At 48.0% G+C, this 19,208-nt stretch overlaps 1 protein-coding gene across 2 annotated transcripts; it reads right to left on the bottom strand.

Annotated features, from left to right (window-relative positions):
• Positions 1-449: 449 nt before the first annotated feature.
• On the bottom strand, positions 450-18,815 carry SALL4 (spalt like transcription factor 4). 2 transcript variants are annotated; one of them, XM_070589480.1, is made up of 4 exons: positions 18,419-18,815; positions 7,198-8,217; positions 4,806-5,086; positions 450-2,510 (listed from the first exon to the last, which is right to left on the bottom strand). In XM_070589480.1, exons 1-4 carry the CDS (start codon positions 18,546-18,548, stop codon positions 2,091-2,093), a joined length of 1,851 nt encoding a protein of 616 aa, XP_070445581.1. In that variant the 5' UTR covers positions 18,549-18,815; the 3' UTR covers positions 450-2,090. The 2 variants fall into 2 exon arrangements, with proteins under 2 accessions (XP_070445581.1, XP_070445580.1); XM_070589479.1 differs by having other exon boundaries at positions 5,878-8,217; positions 18,419-18,809.
• Between the last annotated feature and the right edge of the window lie 393 nt (positions 18,816-19,208).

The raw sequence follows: 19,208 nt of genomic DNA on the forward strand, positions 1-19,208 counted from the left end.
GTTCACCTGGTCTGGCCCTTGTGTCCTACCACCTTCTCTAATCTTCCCTGGGAATTAAACGCCATCTCCCACCTGACTCTCGGCCCTAAGCAGTCTGTGTGTCAGAGATGGTAGAAAATACTCTCTCTGCCCAGTGACTTGTACCAGGTTAGGGCAGGTCGAGATGTGGGGTAATCTAGGGTATGACAAGCCTTCTATGATCACAAGCACACACACAGGAAAGTTCTCCAGAATGAGATTATGCTAGCGAAACTTTTACGCCTTAAGGAGAGAGACCAACCAGCACGTAAGGGTCTGTGTGCTTGAGCAGAGAGTCAAGCATGGATGGAAGCAGATGAGTATCTTGGATTCCAGCACCTGGAAGGTCACAAGGCAGCTGGAAATGACTGTCAAGTAAGGCTTCTCAGGTTTAGAGTAGAAACTACAGAAAAACTTACATACACAACTGATGGGGCAAAAAAAACATCCAAAATTTATTCTCCAACAGACAGACAGCATCAGCAGGTAAAACTACAGGGGTTTCTCCGTAGATCATACATTCACAAGACATTATTAGCTTAACAGTGAGAAAGCCTCTGGTGTGTTGTCTGTAACAATATCCACTTCACAGTGTAAACATGTACTATTCTTGTGTTCACTTACAATTCCAGAAGGAAAGGCACAATTTGGCAAAAACAAAATATTTTTTTGGATCCTAAAATCAGGTGCAATAACTGAAGACAAACTTTCGCTAACAGTCTTGATCTACTTTTCCACATAGAGGGGGAAAGACTTCTCCACCCCGAAATCCGGGTCTTTCTTTCTCCTCCCTTGTTAAATTGTTAGAGCAACGTTTCGTTGTTTGCTTAATATTACATATACAAAAAGGGGGTTAAAAAAAAAGAATCGCATCATCCAGCTGCTCCCACCAATACATCAATCAACTCTTAGGTTTAAGACAGAGGCTAGAAACACTTCAGCGGTCATAAAATAGGAAAATAGAGACTATGGCTACAAAAATAAAAAATAAATGAGGTAGATAAATTAAAGCTTTCACATCCAGGACTTGCCTGTTCCAACTTCGTAGCCTTCATGCAATACTCAGGGGGAAAAAAATCTTCATCATTACTTGGCATAAGTCGCACCAAGGCAATGTTTGTAAAAATCAGTATGTGAACCTATAAGAAACACGCCCTTCCAGGAGTTTCTTCAAGAAGGAAAACCCAGTTCTTCGATCGATAAAGTAGGCACTGGCGAGCTAAAGTCAGTCACCTGAGATTCCCTGCTCCGCTGCCCACCTCCCCCGGGTTCAGGAAGGAGGCGGCATCTGGAAAAGCACAGGGAAGTACCTTGGCACTCCTGGGGCGCCAAGGGAACTGTATTTAAATAAGCAGCACACACAATTGACTCCCTAAGGACTAAAATCAGTCCCTTGAGGGCATCCTACTTAAGGTTCCAAGGTTGAAGGAATTTAGTAATTTCTACAACCTTAGGGGTTTTTTTGTTTTGTTTTTTTAAAGTACATTCAAAAAAGAAAAGAAAAAAAAAAGGATGGATGTGAGGGGCTGGGGATAGAAAACAGGTCCCAAAATAGATGACAGATCTTGTCCATTGACCGGCATACAGTCACTACAAGAGTATATAGCACCCCTCCCCCTCCCATTAGACTCAAACAGTTGTCTTTTCCATTGTGGTTCAGTAAGTTCCCACTTGAAACAGACGCCGGTCTTTGGAAACAGTTACTCCAGGTTACACAAAGGTTTTATGTATACAATTTGTCGCAAGTAACAAAGCTACTTTGCAAGACCCGCTTCTTTCCAGAATTTAAAAAAAAACAAACAAAAACCAAACACTAGTCTGTATTTGTTTTAGTGTTAATTTTTTTTTCTTTTTTTCAATTTTTCTTTTTTTTGTTTTTGTTTTTTGTTTTCTTTTGCAAAGCAGCATAGCATCATGATTGTAGGACTTGCCTGAGGTTGTGGTCACAACTGTAAACATCATTTGCACATCCGTAAGATAACAAACAGGAGAAGATGGGTTCTTAAAAAACAACAAAAAAGGTACAGTTCTAGAGGTCACTGTCTGTATTTCTCCTTCCACGTGGGTTCTCCTTAGCTGACTGCGATCTTGTTTTCCTCCAGGAAGTGAGGGAACTGGTGCTTGGGAACACTGTCGGCAGCCCCTGGTTTCTCTACTTCGGCGCTGAGAGCTGACTGGGAGCCATCCATCTTGGAGATAGCGTTGTTATTCGCGATGGAGCTGGCCCCCAGGGAAACCGGGAGGGTAGGAATGCCACCGCTCTGGATCACGGAGATCTCGTTGGTCTTCATGGCCAGACCGCCATTGAGCATGGTGGTGTACTGGTTCCACACGACAGGGTCCACATTCACCGAAGGGGCCAGGATTTCCTTGGGAAACATCTCGGGGACTCTCTTTCCCTCCGTTCCTAAGAGAGCCATGGTGTTCTCGATGGCCAGCTTCCTCCCCCGGCGTGCAGAGCTATTGCTGGCCCCGTGCGTCATATAGTGGACCTACAGGAAAAGGGACAGAGAGGTTTCCAGCAAAACATAGGTTTGACTGCATGTTGGCAAGCCACAGTCAGTCTGCATGTGGGCTTGGTTCTACCCAAACAGTGTTTTAACATAAGTTAAGAATCAGATTTCATATATTAAAAAATCCAGGTATCGGTTCTCTTGGGAGGAAAAAACAAATCAGATGATCTGGCCCAGAGGCAAGTAAGGGCAATCAAGGTTGGAATATACACTCCAGTTTGTCCCCATCCCACTGTTCACATGAGCAGTTCTGCGAACCTACTGTGTACCAGGCATTGTTTCCAGTGCTGGGGTTGAAATCTGTTAATACACAAACCTACGCAGGTAATGCAATTGTACAGAACTTAACACATACGCACACTAAGCACAAGCGAAACAGGAAAAATCTGAAGAAGACCAGTAGATTGCAGCAATGTCAATATCCTGGTTGTGTTATTATTATACTACAGTTTTGCAAAATTCTACCACGGGGGGAAATTGGGTCAAGTGTGTACGGATCTGTGTGACATCTCACTGCGTGTGGATCTACAATTACTTGAATAAAAATTTGAGTTAAAATGTACTTTTTGAACAAAACGGACCCTGCCCTGACGGAGCTGAAATCCTACGTGCCCAGCACATCAACAATGGCAATCATTGCTACAGAGGAAACTATGCGTTGTCGGGAAGGTCATAGAAGGCCGTGGTGGGGAATGAATGCGATTTAATCTCAGGTGGCAGGCAAGGCAAGGCCTCTTCTGATGAGGAAAGAGATCCTGTTACCTATTGGTTCTCCAAGCAGGCCTCCTTTCTGCAATTACTGGTCTGGTCTGGCTCGTGAGTTTTCAAATTCCTTTCAGCTTCTTTAAAGAGAGCTGAAGAATGTGGTAGGTCCCAGGTGTCTCAGGCATTCCCATTTCATCTTCACTGACATCCTTAGAAGTCACTAGCTATCGTCCCACCAGGCTCAGAAGTGACTTGCTCTTAATCACTATAAGACGCTGTTAAGATGCTCCAGGTGTAATTTGAAACACTTTACTAATATAACTCATTTAACCTCCAGGACAAATCTGAAGTTGTCATGACTACATTACCCCTATGCCTGGGAAACCGAGGCTCAGGGAGCCACCTGCCCAAAGCCACTTGTGCAGCGACAGCAGCTCCACACCTTCCCCAGGCTGATGCCAGGGCCTGGGAACTCATTCAGGCTTTGTATTCTAGTCAGTATTAGAGATTAAGTTATTTCATGTTCCTCTTCTGGTGGTTTTGCCAACTAGACTAAAAATATATTCTTTATCTATCTAGTATATATAATACATAAATTATATTCTATACAGGTTGTTTTTGCAATAAGTACTTTTAATTTTTAAAAGGACGCATAGTCTCCTGGGTCAACTTTCAGATGAAGTTTCAACCTTTATTCTAGCTACAAAGAATTCGTCTGAGTCTACTCACTGGAGAAGGAGAGACAGCCAGAGAAACACGCCTGTGCAAGCTGAAGGCAAGGCCAGGAGGAAAACCTGGGTCCCCCATTCCCTTCCTGGCTTCTCCCCCAGGCCACTCTCCATCCTTACATGGGAGAGTGTCCTCCCCATGTCCCCAGTAAAGTTTTAGATAGACCAACTCATCATGACAACATAGGCCATTCTCCAGAAGGACCCAGGCTCAGTTTTAACAGCACGGCTCATAACCTGCAGGCTTTCTTCTTTTTAACCCCAGTGGTACTGTCTGTAACTCATGGATTTATTTCAACCTAGCAGGCTAGGAAAACAAAAACCAATGCACAGGGTGGTCAAGTCTGGAAGCATGCGCAAATCCATAAACGACTTAAGACCACAGTACACACGTGACAAACATCATCTACCTCTCCAGATTTGCTTTCATACATCTACTTCACTGTTGTTCCAGGAAATCACCGTGTCCCCCAGTACTGGACGGAAAACCACTCACGCTGGACTTTCCGCTAAGAGACAGGAGCACACGGTAGACCACGTGTTCTGCTCCCTCCCTCACAGCATCACTTGTAAAAACACATCATTACTTTGTGTGCCGCTAAGATTAGAAAAAAACATCACCAATTACAGACACTGAAAGCGAGAAGCATCCCAGTTTCAGAGAGCTTGCAAGGTGAGAAAATATACTTCTTTTTAAAGAATATTTCAAGAGGCAGTTGTGGGATGACTGTAATATCCCATTTGGTCTTAACGGGAGAATTCATCACGGATGGGTAACAGCAGTAAAGAGAGGCTGCTGAACACTGAGCCCCACCCCTGCAGAAACCAGAAGGAAACGCACCTTCAAGTTGCCTTTAGTGGTAAAAGCTCGTGCACATATGTTACACACGAAAGGCTTCTCCCCAGTGTGCGTCCGCTCGTGAATCTGAAGAGCGCTGGCAGACGAGAAGTTCTTCCCGCATCGCGTGCACCCGTGCTGCTTGGCCTGTCGGCGTGGCTGCGCCGCTAACAAAGGTGTCACGCCTGGGGACATGGTCGCAGGTCCAACAAACGTACCAGGAACTTCAACTTTGACATAGGTTGGCTGGGCTCGGATAAAGGGTGATGGGAGACTGCTCCGACCTAGTAGACAGAGAAAAGAAATCCCAAACCTTTATCATCTCACACTCATTCACTCTGCAACAATTGCCCACTGTCTAGTGCCTGGAAATGGCTATCTGGAAATTCACACCCTGGAAGCAGCTTTCCTTTGACTTGTTTTCCTGCACAGAGAACAATGACTCAAACACTTAAGGAAAATTTACCATTTTGGTGTAAAAGTATGGGCAGCACATAAGCCCCTGCAATTCAAGCTCAACTTTCTGCATAAGAAGTTATCTTTAAAGTTGGCCCAGACGCCATCTTTCTTTGATTCTACCAGGCAGCTGTTACCCCATTTTACTATGAAGGACCTCAAGAGGCACCCCACAATTTATATGTACATTTCAAATGGGTTAGATTCTTTTTCTCCCTCAAGAGTTATTAATTTGTGAAACTTACATAGGGAATGGGACCTCAGAATCAAGGAACTACGGCTTATCTCAGTGGTCAAAACCCACTTTCTCAAATATTCTTTTAATGGAGCATTTACTTAAGATTACCCATATGTCCCCATGGGGCTCAAACACAAAAATAAAAATCAACAAGAAACTATGCTGTCCATATCCAATACAATTAACCATCATAAATAAAAGCATGTCAGTACCAGGACAGAGGTGGTTATTATTTCCCTCTACCCACAAGTACAGACTAATTGCCCTAAAGAGGAGCTGCTTTGCATACATCATACTCTCCGTCTGTAAAGTTCAACCCAGGTTCCTCTTGGATGACCTTGTGCCCAAACTGGACATAAGTTAAATCCAAAACTCTATCACCTTCCATCTCAGGGCGGCCGCTCTCGGAGCCGTCTGCTTTGCCGCCAGCATCAGGAGACTTGGACTTGATACTTTCTGCTTGGCTATTGGCCGGGGAGAGTGCCTGGAAGGACGTGGTCTCCAGGACGTCTGGACTTCGGCTCTGATATTCCTGGTCTCCCATCACGGAGGACGACGAGTCGTTGGTCAAGCCATCACTCTCCACTGAACCGTTTTCTCTGCTGCTCTGTCGCTGAAGGACAAGAGGAGCAGGACCCACTTTCCCTGGGGCATCTAGGGACGCCATCATGGTGAACCCTAGAGTAGGTGATGCCGAGTGGACGTTGGGAAGAGGCATGGGGACCTTTGAGGAGCTACTGGGGGCATCCTGGGGGCCAACTTCATCTACATCGATGCTTTCGACAACATCATCATGGCAGACGGCACCTGTACTGCCATTCTCACTGACCATCATTGGCTCGGGACCTGTAAAATCACAGGGATTCTCCGGCAGGGGTGTGTTGGGAATCTGCCCACCCATGTGCATCCGAATATGCTGCTGCAACATGACTGCGTTGGTAAACTTCTTCTGGCAGATGGGGCACGAATGCTGCGTCTTTATGGATGTGTTGGTTCGGTGAACCCCGAGGTGTGTCTTCAAGTTGCCTTTGGTGGAGAAGGCTCGACCACAGATCTTACACTGGAAGGGTCTCTCCCCAGTGTGGGTGCGGTAATGCATTTTGAGGGAGCTTTGGCAGCTTAAGACACGGTGGCAAATGAGACATTCATTGGGGTCGGTGGTGGCCTTGTCGATGTTCTCCACCAGTTGCTGCAATTTCAGAGTCTCTGACCCTGGCTCGGGTGTCCCACTCCCTTGGAAGCCACCAACCCTCAGGGAATTATGGTTTGGCCCCACCCCAGAGAGTATGGATCCATCCTCACTTTCCGGAGAAGGCCCAGGCTGCAGGTCGTTGGGCAGTGGGCCACCCATGAGGTCCTTGGGGTTAGTCCCCGAAGAGAGATTCTGAGGTAGCCCTACATTGGGGGTCCCTGTTACCAGGACAGGTTTGCTGTCTAAAGAGAGACTCGATTCATCTACAGGGACAGGTACAGAGAGTGCATAGGGAAGGCCATTGCCTGCCGCCATTTTGTCGTGGAACTCGGCAAACAGCTGGGGGTTTGCCTTCACCTGGGGATGTCGATGAAAGTGCACCTTGAGGTTGCCCTTGGTGGTGAACCGGTGGCCACAGACAGAGCACACGAAGGGTCTCTCTCCAGTATGGGAACGGAGGTGGATCTGCAAGGAGCTATCAGTCCCAAAAACCTTGCTACAGTACTTACACTTGTGCTTGTAGAGGATGGCCTCGTCTTTGGGTTTGACATCCACTGGGGAGATGCTCGGTGGCTTCCCTTTCCCTTTCTTGGATGGGTCTAACGCCACCGTGGAGAAGGGGCTCTGGAAGAGCACAGAGCCTGGGGCCTGAGGTAGCAGGGCACCCGGGAGGCGTGACATGACGTTCGGGAGCACCCTGGTCCCATCTGGCTTCAGGGCGAAGGGTGTCAGCCCTGGGGACACGGAGCTGGTGGTGGAAGGGATGTTTGTGTGAGGTAGCTTGGCTTGTTTCAAGGCATCCAGAGACAGACCTTGGCTTCCAGCCTTCTGGCTGAGCAGAGCCACAGCGGCCGAAACCTGCTGGGACATGTGGCTGCCCAGTGTCTTCAGGGTATCAGCTCCCGCCACGCCGGAGTGGAGGGCGTGGGAAGCCCACATGTTCACCTGAATGCGGATCTGTTCGGTGAGCTGGATCTGCTGTAGCTGCTGCTGCTGCAGACACAAGATCTGCTCGAGGACCCACGGGATGCTGTTGGCACCAGGCAAGGGGGCTGGCAGAGCATCCGCACTCCGCTGATTCACCGCCACCTTGGTGCCCCGTAGTGCTTGAAGAGTGACGTTAGTGTTGGCCACTTTGCCTTTGGGTAAATAGCTTATGTCCTGGGGAGTGGGTGGCACAGCGGTCTCCGTCTTTAGGTACATGACGGGCTCTGCCCCCGGCTTCTCCTTCCCGTCCCCTGAGCTGCCGGCATCCTCCCGGTGACCATCCTTACTGCTCGGACTGTGCGGCTGGTGGCTCAGCACAGCCCCAGAGAAGTCTTCTGAAGGCACCGGCCCCTCACTGTCATTCATGATGAGGACAGGTGGATTTTTAGTGCAATTTTTCTTATGTTCTAAGAACTCAGAGAAGCTGAAGAACTCCGCACAGCACTTCTCACAGATGTGAGTGTCTTCCCGACGAAGCCTCTTCATCGTCACTCCGTCCCCACTCACGTCATCGCCATTCCCTGGGTGGTTCATTGGAGCACCTGCAGCAAGAAAGAGAAAGCTAAGAATTCTACTCAAGAAGGGATCTGGGGCAATTTCTGGGGAAAAACCACAACAACTCATGATACAACAAGTCTTCGTGAGCTGTGTGCCAACAGGCAGAAGATTGCGTAAGGGACCAGGCGTCGAAGGTCTGTACAAACCAACCACTTAGGTAGTGGTTACATCCCCTAAAATACGTCCACGTCCTCACCCCAGGCACCTGGGCATGCGACCTGCATTTGGAGGAGAATCTTTGCAAATCTAACTAGGGAGGGTACCAAACCCAACGCCTGGTGTCTTTAAAGAGAAAGGAAAGGACGATGAGACAGAGGATGAGAACGCGTGAAGAAATTAGGCAGCTGGAAGCCAAGAGAAGGTAGGAAGAAGGCCTGGAACAAACTCTCCCTCAGAACCTCCGAGAAACCAGCTCACACCTGAATCTCAGAGATCTGGCCTCCAGAACCATGAGAATAAATGTCTGTTGTTTGAAGCCATCCATTTTGTGGCCACTTGTTACAGCAGCCCCAGGAAACTCACATAATTTATTAAAACAGTCCCCTTGGAGCTCTGCACCCCACTCAAAGCTAGCTTACAGAGGCAAACGGATTTCACACAATCAAAAAAGATGAGGTGTGAACCCGCTGAAGTCATGGTTGCGCCCATCTCTGTCCCGGGCCCATCAAAAGCGAAATTGCAGTGAATCACGCATTCAGGCAACATAAGGAGTGCAGCTTCCCACCCGAAACGAGCAAAGTTTAAAGGCACCAACACTTACGATGGTAGCGCTAAATTTACTTAAAATGTGGAGAACAGTACACTGGGTGAGTTCAGACGGGAAGGCCAAGCCGATATTCCTAGGACTATTTTCACATATGAGAAACACATCAGAAGAAAGGAAACATTGCATATCCAAGAAAGGCATGACTATAGAAAAAAACTTCACTGGCCCTCCAGATTATGAAAAACCTAGAGAAATGTCTTGACGGTTAGGACATTAAAAGAGTTAATAAGCCCTTATATAAAGAGAGAAGCCCGAGAACGGAAGGAGGGGTGGGAAGGATGGAGTCCGTTCCTCCGCTTCCATTTGCAACTTCTCCTACTGTTACATGAAATCAAACAGCGGCTACATTCCCAAAAATGATGGGTCCACAGATTCCTTTTGGAACTGGGTCCTATGCCCTGCCCGGTTAGTGCTTGCCCGCACATTAAAATTCTTGTCTCGGGACGTGCTTTAGCCAGAAGCCTGGGCTCTGGCAATAAGCAGCCAGGCGGGAGGAGAGCCTCTTTAAGCTCCTTTACTTTCCTCATTTCCCGGCTATCCTATCATTATATGTACCCCCCACCGCTGAGAAGTCACATAGGTCCACCTCAGATCCAGCAACTCCAAGTGTTCAGACCCAAACTACAGAGACACCTGCGCATGTGTACAAAGATCTAAGCAGGAAGAAGGGTACTTTTCACCGAAATGTCTTTAGCCTCCAAAGACTAAATTTTGGTGTACCCACAGTGCAAAAATGACACAGAATTCCCATATGCCCTGACATGGAGACAGAAGTTAGGCAAAAGAAATAGGCTGCAGACGGTATGTAAAATGTGATCATTTTTGTTTAAAACAAAACCTGCCTGAAATGTACAATTGCATCGGGGAAAGGGCAGGAAGAATCCACACCACTCTTCAATAAATTACTACTTTTTAGGGTGCCGGCCCCGTGGCCAAGTGGTTAAGTTCGCACGCTCTGCTGCGGTGGCCCAGGGTTTCACCAGTTCAGGTCCTGGGCGCAGACATGGCACTGCTCATCAGGCCACGCTGAGGCGGCACCCCACATGCCACAACTAGAAGGACCCACAACTAAAAATATGCATCTAGGTACCAGGGGGATTTGGGGAGAAAAAAAATAAAATAAATTATTACTTTTTAAAGTAAACTAACATATTTTGCCTCTCAACTTCTTGGGTGATCACACTTCCTCAAACCACGGGTTTTTGACTGAGGAGCCTGTCGACAGTTCGGCAGAGGGGCTGATCTTGAAACAAAGTCTATTGCTCTTGAGATCCACAGGTTTCATCAGATTTTCAAAAAGTCGTTCTTTTAAATTTACAGAACATGGCCTTAGTAAACTGACTTAATCTTTACTAATTTCAGACTAGGTAAAAATAGGAAGATTTGTCAGGTGTATGCAGGTTGGGGTGGGCCAGGAGAACGAGACAAGAGCCATCAGCAGGTCTCGCCTGCCAGAGGGAAGGAAAGAGATGAGGGGCAAGCCAGAGGCCACCTCTTAACACAGGCTGGATACAGGGAGTTCACCCCTCAGAATTTCTATTAGACATGCATAATCGTGAGCACCTCCTAAGGTAAGCACCTGGGTTAAGTGAAGTGATTAACTTAACCCGTTTGTGGAGGGTCTGTGCCCTGCACCATCCTAGGATCTGGGGAAAGTGCAGACACTGTATGTGTTCAGTGAACACTAGTTTTCCCACCTCTTCTACAGTTGTGCACTGTATAACGACAATTCAATCAAGAACGGACCACAAATGTGTCAGTGGTCCCATGAGATCGGTACCATAGAGCCTAGGGGTGGAGCAGGCTACACCACCTAGGTTTGTGTAGGCATGCTCCACGATGTTGCACAACGATGAAACACCCGAACAAAAGCATTTCTCAGAACATGCCCCATTGTTAAATGACACACGACCATAGTTCTAATGGCTTATATAGTTAGCTGGGCAATGAAGACTGCTGAGAAGACGACGCCAACAGTCATGTACCGCCTCACGCATTTAACACATCTCACCATGTGCAAGGCTGGGGCAAGGGACAGGGTGGTGAGAAGACGAGCCAGAGAGCTTCCTGTAGTTCAGACGAGGCTCTCTAGATATCCCCCCCTCTCACTATACTATTAAATATCAGTCCTATTTACAGATGAGAAAAACAAACTGAAGTAATGTGACTTGCACAAGGCAACACAATTAAAAATTAGTCATAGATAACTTGTGACCACTTATGTGCCAGGTGTATTCGAAACAATTTATATGTTATTAACAACTGTATATGGTAGGGACTATTACATTTAACAGAGGGGGAAACTGAGGCACAGGACATTAACTTGCCCAAGGTAATACACACAACACCAACATTAAAACTCAGGCATGCAGTGCCCAGAGCCTCCATCCGAACTGTTTGTTCTTACACTTCCTTTCATAATATGTTTCTTCTGTTGAGACTGTAACTATCTTCCCTCTCACAGAATCCCCAGGGGGGGACAGCAAAGCCTGAGGGGTCAGGTCGGCGGGGGGGCTGGGGGGGTGTGATTAGCGGGATGGACTAGAACACGTTACCGTCTTTCTGGGATGTCCAGAAGTCGTCTAAAAAGTTTGGACACAGTGCACCCCGCTATGTCCAGGTGGAGTTCAACAGGTAGGTAGGTCCTTCCTTAGGGCCCCAACACCACACCCAAACAGTCATATTGCAACAATCAAGTTAAAAACACTCGCCAATTCCCATACTGAACGATACTATCTCTCTCTCCTCCAATTCCCATACTGAACGATACTATCTCTCTCTCCCTCCGTATACTTTCCCAAGACTTGAAATGCAGCGCCTGTGGGGGTGTTAAGTGGCACAATCTTTCTGGAAAAGCAATTCTGGCAATTATGTGTCAAGAACTTTAAGAAGCAGAACTTTTAACTTTTTAACAAGTTTCTCTTGGGAAGGAAATACACACTGTTGGTAGGCGCATATAAATAGAGAAACAGAGCTTCCTCAGCCGGCCATCAGGCAACATCACAGCTTTAGCGCAACCCTCCTTTGACCCAGCAACTCCTTTGTTAGGAACTTACTTTCTGTAATATAAGGATACAGTTCTCGAATTAACAAACAGCAAAAACAAAAATGGATGCACTTATCCATCCACCAGTAAGGCTCTGGTTAAATAAATTAAAGTACAGAAAAAAGATGACTAGTTTGCAGCCTACAAAAATAGATCCTTTACATGCGCTGCTCTATAGGACAACTACCCGAGATTTATTTCAAGAGGAGAAAAAAAGGGTAGAGAACAGGATGTCTATATAACGTGCTCCCATTTTGCATTTGCAGATAAAGATATAAATACGTACATGGAAAACTTCTGAAATAAGAGAAACTGTGTTGGTCTCTAGCTCTTGGAGTGTGTGAAGAAACTTTCTAAGTGTAGATATATACATTTTGTACCACGGTTTCTTTTTAATAAGGATGCTTCCATCCTTTGTCTTAGCCGCTTCTGGAAATCTCTAAGAAAGCCCACACAAAAATGCCCATTTCACTTTTTAAGGGCTAAAGCAAATCCATCACCATTCTCCACAAACAACAAAACACGCACCTGAGACTCTTAGACCATATCTCATTTATCTGCCCAATTTGCAAATGCAGAAACTGAGGCTCAGAAATAATGAAGTGATTCAAGGTGACATATTGCTAGTTAAAGAATACAAGAGCAGAGATTGTATTCTTAAATACTCTTTAAGGAGACTAAAATTGCCCAATTTTTCATTGTTTCTTCTAGAGCAGTTGCTCAAAACACCCCTCTCTGGAAGCTCTTAAAGCAGTTTTTCCTAATCACCCCCCCATGAAATCTTAATATCACAAATATACTGCCTGTCTGTTTCTGCACTGTGGCCACAAACCACTCTAATACCAATAAATGTTTTTGTCCCCCTCCCCCAAACAATTTTCACCCCCTTGGGGACAATATTCCCTCACTGTTTTAAAATGCAGGTTCTAAAAGGCATTCACCACGGCCAGCGGGCAGAGTGGTTAGGTTTGCCCGCTCCGCTTCAGCGGCCCAGGGTTTCCCCAGTTCGGATCCTGGGCGCGGACATGGCACCGCTCTCAGGCCACGTTGGGGTGGCGTCCCACATACCACAACTAGAAGGACCCACAACTAAAAATATACAGCTATGTACCGGGGGGCTTTGGGGAGAAAAAGGAGAAAAAAAAAATCTTTAAAAGAGGCATTCTTAAACTGGGATCCAGGAAATTAGATGGGAAAAATAATTTCTTGATTTTCGCTAACCTGAACTAAAATTTAACATTTCTTTCACTTATGAATGTAAGGAACCATACCACAGTGGTCCCTACAGAACCTGTGATCTGTCATCAACAGAAAGCAGGTATCTTCATGTGGTATTAATGCTGCTGCGTTCCTGGAAAACTCTGGTGGTGACCTGACTGACTGCTGGATCTTCTTTATTGTGGTCATAAAGGAGCACATGTTACTATCTCATAAATGTTTCCAGTTTTGGTCACTATATTTCAATACAATTTATTTCCTTGGAATTCTACGTACGTATTTTATTTTATGCCTTTAAATACATTCTGTTGAGACGGGGTTCTATGGCACAAAAAAGGTTAAGCTCCTCTGCTCTAGAAGGATCCAACAGTTCACAAGAGTGATTTACAACCTGAATACCAGCTCGGCCTTCACTGTATACACAGGCTTGCCTCTTCTGTAGCCTCCAAGCAATTCGGGCAACATCCCACTTGAGTCTTAAAACAGCAGGAGCTCTGTTTGCTCGCGCAGTAAAAAGTACTTCTACATCCAGACCACCATTGGCAAATACTGAAACCGTATTTGCCGAAGAGTAAGAGGACTCTGTTATGAACAATTGCTGGGTATGCTTAAGTTAACCCTTCCTGAAAGGAAAAAGCAAAGTTCAGAGGGATTACACAGCAACCAGCTCTTCCATCCTTCCACCCCACCCCCACTCCGAATTTTAGGAATGTTATCTCTCAGCATCTAGTTATCCAATAAGTTGGAAGAATGCAGTAAACCCAGCAGGGGTCTTAGATTCAATCACTGCCAAACGGATAGAAAATACTCTTACTATTGTATAGGAAGAAAAGCTCATCTGCTAGAAGCCAATCAAATTCTGGAGACTCGAAAATGCTTAAAAAATAAAACCTGTATAAGCTTAAGAAAAGTCTTACGCCCCAAGCTTATCTTTTTTTCCCATTCCTATATTAAAAGAACTACAATGAGTAGATTATCCAAAGTACACAACGTCTTCCACCCTCCCTCCACCCGCGGGATAACTGCTTACCAAAAATAAAAGGAAACTGAGAAGTCCTTAAGTATTGAACTAGGTGAAACAAAGTGCCCTTCAGTTTAATTTTACATCGGAATTCAGCAATTCGAGAAACACTGAAGTAACAAGCCTTTAACTCAATTTGCAGGTGGTACATCAGAGCTATAATTAAGTTTCTACTTCATTAAGAGCTAAAAAAAATTGTTCCAAAAGTCTTGGATCAAAATTCAGGGACTCTACTGAAAAGGAAAAAAAAGAGTGAAATCATGAAAGCAGCCAGCTTAAAGAATCACCTTAGCTAGCTACTAAGGTGTGTGAGCTCGACTATTTACGTTAGAGACAGTCCCATTCTGCCTCAATTGGAGCTCATCTTTTAAGCAAATTCGTAAACTCCATGCAGGCAGGGGCTTTGCTGCCTTTCTCCAGAGTCTCCTGGAACAGAGCCTGACACGGACACGAAATTTACTTGAAAAAAATGAACCACGGTGACTGGAGACGCAGTTCTCACCTGGACTTAGAGGCTTTTCAAATTGTTTAGATGCTCTTTTAAATAAACAAAAGTACAATAGGTGAAGGGTGATGAAAAGAGAACTTCTGGAACTGGCTTCCCCATCATTGTTCCCAGGTAGTAAGGTCCACCAAAGGCACACTGCTTCGCAGGGACCAGCATCTCAGAAAATTACAAGGGAGGAGAGAGCACCAAACTCCATCAGCCAAACACTCACCATGGCTCCCTCATCGAAGGAACCGACAGAACATCCCATCCCATAAGCAATTCCTCTAAGACTGTGATAAACACAGCCCACCGCCCCCCCCACCGCCCCAATTCAGAGTAAGGCTAAAACTCAGACAGAAGAAGCCATTTCAACCTGGAGCCGCAGTTTACTCCAAAGCGAGTAAAAATGAGAAGTAAAGATCGCATACTGGAGGCCCCTAGCCTGGTGTCTGGCGCACAGTAGGCTGCAGATAAAAACTGCAGAATCACCCCCACTGATGGCTCAGCACCATCTCGACACAGTAAGTAAACAAAAACGAAATCGACCTTATTGTGAATGAAACTACTTCTGATCACTCTCCCAGCACACAGTGGGCCTTCCCTAGTTGAAATTATCTAAACGAGATAAGCTTTATCACCACAGTATAGAGGAAGAAGCCAAAAGCTCAGGGAAATCCAGTGGGTCTCAAGGTTACACTGCTGAAAGTCATACAACCAGATTGGAGCGCACATCTTCCTCTAAACCTTTACAAAAAGCCTGACTTCATTTAAAAAGAGGAAGTGCTAATTCTTCCTCCTGCCTGCAAGATGGCTCCCCAACTCCCCACCGGGGAGGAAGGTGGCAGAGGCCTGAAGGACCAAGGACCACGGACTTGTGCAATTTATTTTTAACGGAACAAAAGGGGCTGTGGGCAAGCTGTAGCCCCTCTCTTTCCTAAACTCAGATCAAAACACAGAAAGTCAGCCTGCAAGATGGACTAACGCTTCTATCAACGAGATTCCCCTCTCCCTCACTTAAAATGGGAGCTTCCTGGGGCCCTATTCTCAGAATCCTTACAGCCAGTGTAGGTCATTTCGGTTTAGAAACTGGGGCTAGGCAGTTATTTGAAACTGGGGAATCTTAATCGTTGATGGTTGTAATCCAGTTTAGCACAAAAGGCGTTTGAAACTCTTTTGAGAAAATGCTAATTTTCCTGTATGTAGCGTGAGCCCCCTGACCACCTGCAGATTTTTTGATCTGCTAATTGATTGCCGGACTTCATTTTCCTCCCTCAAAAACGGCATTCTTTACAAGCGGGTCTGAGATTGACTTTGTAAAATAAGACCAGCCCAATATTGACTTAAAAAAAGATTATTCATATCCAGATTATATATATATATGTATATATGCATATAAATTCACGCTGCTCAAATGTAACAGGTAGTCACTAAAACGTACTGCTCGGGAAAACTACCTTCTGGCCCATGTTGGGAACTGGGGATTCTGCAAACATTCTAGGATTGAGGAACTCTATTCAAGAATTCCAAAGACTTGGCAAAGTACACCAGGCACAGCCACCAGAGAACGCACAAACAACTGGCTGGAGGCCCCAGGGGCGCCCATCCTCGGCCCAGGCCCGCGCTGTGCATTCCGCTCCGGAACCCGTCCCACCCGTCAGGTGTGAGCCGGTACCTGCGAGAGGACCCGCCTCTCAGCAAAGGGCGCGGCACCAGGCTGGGCCTCCAGGGGGCGCCCGCGCGCAACGCGGCTGTCCGCTCCAACCCAAGCGATCCCTAGCGAACCCACCCCCTCCTCAATCGTGGAGGGGGCGCACAGCCAGGCCAGAGATCCTAGCCTAGCTCGGGCTAACTAATTGCAAACGCCAGCCAGCGATAATTCAGGAAGGCCCCTGTAACAAGCTCCCCGCTAAAGGTGCCAACCACCCCTAAAAGCCCCACTGGTGTGCGCCCACCCAAAATGAAGGGGGAAGGGGAGGTCAGAGCAGGACCAGGGGAGGGGTCAGAGCCAGGAGTTCGCCCCTCCTCTCGGGAGGAAGCGGGCGGGCGGAGGGTTAACCCTTTTGTTCCAGGTGGGCCAGGCGACGAAGCCTCTCCATGCTCCCCCCACCCCCCACGGCACAAAGAGAGTCCGTCCTCCTGGGAGCTCGGGTGCGCGCTGCCCTGACCATCAGACGCCCCGAAAACGCACAGCCGCACACTCAGTCAAGCCGATCTCTTTAATTTGGCCTGGAAAAATGTTCCTTGGGGGAAAATAGGGATTTACATTAACCTACTATAAATTTGGGGAAATTTGTTACATTCCCTTCCCGAAAAAAAGGGCAGGATACTGGAGCCAAAGTCTTCCCATCGGAGTTGTGGGTCGGAGTGTCTGGGCTAGCCGCGCACACCCTCCTCAGTGGCTGAGCTATTAGAAGGCAGGCGGGGAGTGGACGGGAAGCGACCCCATAAAGCCCAAAAGAAAGCTAAAGACGCCCCCTCCCCCCACACGGACGCTAAAAACTTATCAGGCGACAATTTGGCGGGCCGGGACGGGGGGAGATGGTGGGAAATCGACTCGCTCCTAAAACCTCGGTTAAGTGAGGAAGAGGGAGTTTGCCCCGCCGCTCCCGGCCCGCCTGGGGTCCCGAACTCCTCCCGACCCCGGAGACACTCGCCGCGGAAGCGTGGGCCGGGTCAGCCTCGGAGCTCGCCCTGGCCGCGACCGCCCAGCCCTGGCCCGACCTCTCCCCTCTCGCCCCCGGGGCGCGCCTTTGGAAAGCCGTGCGCCCCAGAAAAGCCACGCAAAACGCCAGGCCGGTGCACCCCGCGGGGCTGCCGTGCGCCCGCGACCCCAGCCGCTGGGGGCCCGCACCCCTCCGGCTCGCCGCAGTTATTTTTAGGAAGTCGGAAATCAAAGATGGCTGGAGGTCAGGCCCCGAAAGGTTAGGGCGAAGATCGGCAGGCGGCGTAGCCCAGGAAGAAAAAGCGAAAACCAAAAAAGAAATTTTAAAAGGGAAATCCTGTGCCCTTCTCTCCCACCTCTTCAGGCCCTCCAATGCCCTCCGCAGCGCGGGTGGCCCGCACCCCAGCTCCCGGGGGTGGGGAGAGGTCGCGCCCCCTCCCCCCGCTTGGCCCGGGAGGGGCGCGTGCAACAGCTCGCCCTCCCCCGGGGGGTCTTCCAGGGGTGCGCTCCTTGTCCAGCCTCCTAGAAAAGCCCCCGAGGGGTGAGCGAAAGAGTGGGGACCCCCGGGGTCTTTCTTTTAAAAGCGGCGCCAGGGAGGGAGGAGGGGAACCTAACTTACAAGTGGGGGGAGGTTACTAGAGAGGGGTGTGGAACCAATTAAGAGAGGGGCTCAGGACAAGGAGAAGGGAACCTTTCAGGAATGAGAGGGACAGAGGAGCGGGTGGGGGTCAATTTTACAATAAGAGGGGAGAGCCCTGGGGGTGAAACTTACACGAGAGGGGAAGCGAAGCGATAAAAGTGTAAAATTAACAAGGGCGGGGGGTGGAATGAGGCTGCCTCCCTTCTCTGGAACTGAGTCCCCTGATCTCGGTTCCAGAATCTGCGCTGGAAGCCGCTAGCTCCCCGAAGCCCGCGCCTTCGAGGGTCCCGCGAACGTCCGGGAAACTGCCCGCCCCGGGCGTGCGCCCCCAGCCCCACTCACCCGGCTCCCCCGCCGCCGGCGCCGCTGGGGCCGCATCTGCAAACTCCCGGGCCGGCTGCTGCGGCTGCTGCTCGCCCTGGTCCTCCTCCGAGTTGATGTGTTGGGGTTTCGCCTGCTTGCGCCTCGACATGGTGCGAGCATCGGGGCGCCGGGAGAGCCGCGGTTATTTGCCCACTCCGCCACAAATTCCTGGAGTTGGGAAATTTACCCCCCTTCGGCCGGAACGCGCATGTCCCAGTAATTATTATTATCAATAATGCATTGCGATTTATCATGAGCCCTGACAGCTGATTGGCCTGGGTCCAAGACCTCAGAGATCATTTAAATAAGCCCTCATTGATCAGGGAGGGGCGAGGCATTCTGGGCTTTGTAGTCCGGCCCTACATGCGACAAAGGCGTGTTCATCGAGGGAGCGCAACTAATTAGCATCCGGGCTCAGATTGGCTGGATCGTGGACGGAATCAGAGGGGGACCCATCCTCGCTCCAGCTATCTGAGTCCTCGGAGAGAAAAAGAAAAATAATTGTATACTTATTGAAAACTGGGAGCTTCCGTGAAAGTTGTGCAACGAGCGTAGCTGGTAGTGTGCTCCTAAAATTACTTTTGTTTAAGGTTGGTATCCGCTCAAGCCGGGGAGGAAGGTCTTTTCAGTGAAGAATTTGGCTCAATTTTTACGTCTACCCAAAAAACAAAAAGCAAACAAAAAATTGAGATGTGACCCAGGTCCCCTCCCATCTTTTTTTCTCTGAAATGTTTAAATTGAGTTTCGAGATGCCTGAAGAATGGTCAAT

This window comes from Equus przewalskii, chromosome 21 (genome assembly GCF_037783145.1).
Source record: "Equus przewalskii isolate Varuska chromosome 21, EquPr2, whole genome shotgun sequence".
Classification (NCBI taxonomy): domain Eukaryota; kingdom Metazoa; phylum Chordata; class Mammalia; order Perissodactyla; family Equidae; genus Equus; species Equus przewalskii.